This window comes from Teleopsis dalmanni, chromosome X (genome assembly GCF_002237135.1).
Source record: "Teleopsis dalmanni isolate 2A chromosome X, ASM223713v2, whole genome shotgun sequence".
In the NCBI taxonomy this organism is placed as follows: Eukaryota; Metazoa; Arthropoda; class Insecta; order Diptera; family Diopsidae; genus Teleopsis; species Teleopsis dalmanni.
The window spans coordinates 54784154-54788265 of record NC_051848.1 but is presented as its reverse complement, the minus strand read 5'-3'; the positions used below and the strand labels follow the sequence as shown (position 1 = coordinate 54788265).

At 23.9% G+C, this 4112-nt stretch overlaps 1 protein-coding gene across 1 annotated transcript; it reads left to right on the top strand.

Annotated features, from left to right (window-relative positions):
- Positions 1–240: 240 nt before the first annotated feature.
- Positions 241–3549, top strand: LOC119662073 (cytochrome b561 domain-containing protein 2-like). Its single transcript, XM_038071616.1, has 3 exons — positions 241–832; positions 2953–3145; positions 3206–3549. Exons 1-3 carry the CDS (start codon positions 380–382, stop codon positions 3517–3519), a joined length of 960 nt encoding a protein of 319 aa, XP_037927544.1. The 5' UTR covers positions 241–379; the 3' UTR covers positions 3520–3549.
- Positions 3550–4112: the final 563 nt, after the last annotated feature.

Here is a 4112-nt window from a genome sequence, read left to right as displayed (position 1 = left end):
CTATCTTTCGCTTAGTTGACAACTTGACAAATTAAGCTTCTATAAAGTCGTTCAACATCAGACGTTGGCGACTAAATCAAAATACAGTTGATGTAGGGTGTAGTATTTTAAGTGAAGATAACAATCCCGCTCACATGTTTGCGCCTCTCATTTAAATTATATTGTTTTCCTTAATGTGTTATCAACAGAAACAACGAAACGCGACATTTTACAAAAACAAATTATTTGTTTAAACATATATTTAAATAATATTAAATAACAAAAACTACAAAATAGTAAAAATAACAGCAACAAACACAAATAAGAACACATAATATATACGAAACTTTTGAATTCTACAAACTCTACATTGTTGGGGCAACAGATTATAGGAATTGCAATGGAGAATCCCAACACCATTATTAGTAGTACGCGAACCGATTACGGGAGCACAACACATGCTAATACCTTCATTAGTGATACTTTAAATTCAGACAGTTTAACAATTGTTACAGCAGCTGTAAAGACAACAGCATCTGTATCTCAACGTTTCTCCACACGTAGCACAGAGAGCAATCGAAGAGGTTCTCGTGTTTCTGCGGTGGGTGGATATCAAAGCTTACCAAATACGTCAACTGGAAATTTACACAATAACAGATCGTCGAGACATTTCAAAATGTCTATGGACACAATGCCGAACAGTGAAACCAGACAGATTGTACAACGCTTAGAATTTCTCTTTAGTGTCATAAATCAGATATGCATCGGCTTCGTGACAATTTTCATGAGCTGGCTTTGTCTGCGAACGGGCTTGGCGGGTACAGCGTTACATGCCTGGCTGGTAACAATCGGTGTAAGTGAAAATTAAATTATTTTAACAAAAAAAAAAAATAATTCATTATTTCATGTGGGAAATACAATAAGAAAAACTTGATTTTAATTAATGAAATTTCATAATTCAATTCATTTGTAATTATTAAATAAGAATATTAATAATGTGCTAGTGCTACCAGTTTATCGTTATTTGCATATGTTAGACTAACATATATATATATATTATAATAAAATTTATGAACTTCTCCAAATTGTACACGCAGTATTATTGTGCTTTATTATTTAAACAATTATTAGTTGTGAATGATAAAAATTTAAATAATACATTTTTAACAAAAGAAAATAAAGTTAAAAAAATTAAAATAAAACAAATAAAATAAATAAAAATTGAAAAAAAATTGCATATATAAAAATTAGTTTAATATATATATTTTTCAAATTATTAAAACAATTAGTAGTTGTGAATGATAAATTTCAAATAATACATAATTAACAAAAAAAATAATCTTAAAAAAAATTTAAATAAAATAAATTTGAATTAAACAAAAAATTTCATACAATAAAAAAATTATCAAATAAAAAATAATAAATTTTTAAGTACTGAAAAATATCTATATTTATTAATACACATATTAACAAATTAAAACATAATGAAAAAATGTTTAAATTAATTATTATTGATTAAAGTTATAATAACAAAAAAATACAATTAATTGAATATTATAAATTATTTAAATTATTTATATTTTTATAATGTAAAATAAAATGAAGTGAAATGAAATAAAACTGAACGATAAATCCAATCCAGGACTTATAACATCCGCTTTTTAAAACAGGATAAACTAAGATAAAATCCAATAAAAATAAAATTATTCAAGTCTCATATAATAACATAAATATTACTAAAAAAGAACCTAAGAACTAAACACTAATATGATAATTAAAATAAACTAAATCAAAATAAAACCTAAATAAATTAAAAAAATCAAAATTAACAAAATAAAATAAAACAAATAAATTTAAATAAAAATAAAATACAATCACTACCATTAAAATAAAATAAAATAAAATAAAATCAGATAAAATAAAAAGGAACTAAAAACACTAAAGTATTTTAAAAAAATAAAAACAAACAAAATAAATCAAAATACAAATTAAAATAATCTAAAAAACGAAAGTGAAATAAAAAACTATATATTATAAAAATATTAAAAAAATATATATTATTTATATAAATAAAAAACTATATATATTGTATATAATAAAATAAAATAAAACAAATAAAGTAAAATAAAATTGAATAAAAATTGATATATTAGAATAAAATATAAAAGTGAAATTAAAATAATAGAAATTAGGCAAAATAAAATTAAATAAATAAATTAAAATAAAATCAATATAAACAAAAAAAACTTAACAAATTAAGAAATAAAAGTTAAGCAGAACTAAATAAAATAAATAAAATAAATTAGTGATTAGTGAATTGGTCCTTTAAGATTAATAAAGAACTTAGTAAAATAAAATATAGCATGTGCGATAGAGTTAATTAAATTACTATGGTATTTGACACAAGAGGTTCGTTGGAAGTTAGTTGATTTCAAAAAAAATTTAAAAAAAATAAAAATATTATCAATTGGGGGAGTAGAAAATTAATTGCACTCTATCAAAGCTTAATTAATAGTACTAGGAATGTGTGATTTTAGTTGAGGTAAATTAAATAGAATTAGTTCATATTGGTTTTAAAATAGAAATATTTTATAATATTTATTTAAATAATAAATTTTTCAAACACAATCAGAAAAACCATCAAAAAATATATTAAAACCGATAAAGTCAACGCAGGGGTAGAGTGTATAAGGCACGACTGTCAAAAAGAAACCAACCTAAAAAGTTTATATACTTAAACATTTTCATTTAATTATTACTTAAATAAAAATAACAATTAATAAATTATAATTTAAAAATCTTAAAATATTAAATTTTGAATTTATTTATCGACCTGTTCTTTTAATAATGATTTTTATACATACAGGGGTTCATTTATCACCTAAACTTAAGCTAAAAAAAAATTATTTCATTTAAAAGAAAAATTGTTTGAATTGTTATATTATTTATTGATGGCACTTCTTTAAATTCTAGTACTCTTTTCTGATGGCCGAAGGTATCATGAGCCATTTCAGTGGGAACGTACTTACATTCAATTATAAGCGTACAACAAAAACAACGATACACTGGACACTCCAAGCACTTGGAGGTTCATTAGGTGTTGCTGGTACTTTAATCAAATTAATTCAGAAAGGATTTACAATCTATAGCACGCATGCTAAACTGGGTAAGTTTAAGAGATTTTCGATTTATGAACATTGACTTACATTCTTTTTATCTTGTACAGGATTTGCGGCTATGATTCTTTGTGCGATAAGCATGTGTTCTGGACTTATTGCATTATTCTCAATGCGTCTGAAAAGAACCCTTAATCCATTACTAAATAAATCATTTCACAACTTGGTTGGGGTTGCCGCATTTGCTGTTGCATTAGTAGCACAATACTATGGCTACCAAACTGGATTTTTTAGTCGAAAAGTGGATACGGATTTCCAAATACTAATGAAAGTCATTACGTTACTATCGTTGGTGTTAACTAGCATAGGACCATTGCAGGCTCTCTATCATAAATGTATTAATATATACAGACATTTTAGTTAATTTTTATTTTTAATTCGTATATAAATATATTAGGCATTTAATGTATATATAAATGTATTTCAAAAATAATTTACCTAAAATTATTTTTATAAATACAATAAGAGATTACAAATTTAATTACATCTGTTTAAATTTATTGTTTAAATTTAAATAATTTAAAATAAATATAGTTTTTTAAACATTTTTGTGATATATCTTCTTATATACTTAGTTTGAAGAACCGTTTCAATCAATGTTTCTCATTCCGAAATACACTGCGTCCCAGAAAAACATTATACATATATTACAAAGACCAATAAAATATTCAATGTGTTTTGTCAAAGCCTCTATTAATAGCTCTCTAAAAAATAATTTCATCAAAAGGGAAATTACAATTTTTTATAGACTAGTCGAAAAACTCTAATTGCATTACAATTAACAAAGAACTGAGACAAAAACTGAGTAATATGAGAAATACCAATGATCGAAATTTATATAGGACAATAAAATTAAAATACTTCTTCATACGTAGCATTACAGTCTTTGATGAACCAGTGCTGCCATTATTTATAAGTGCTAAGACTATTAATTGATGGGTTATGCTAAGGAAAGGA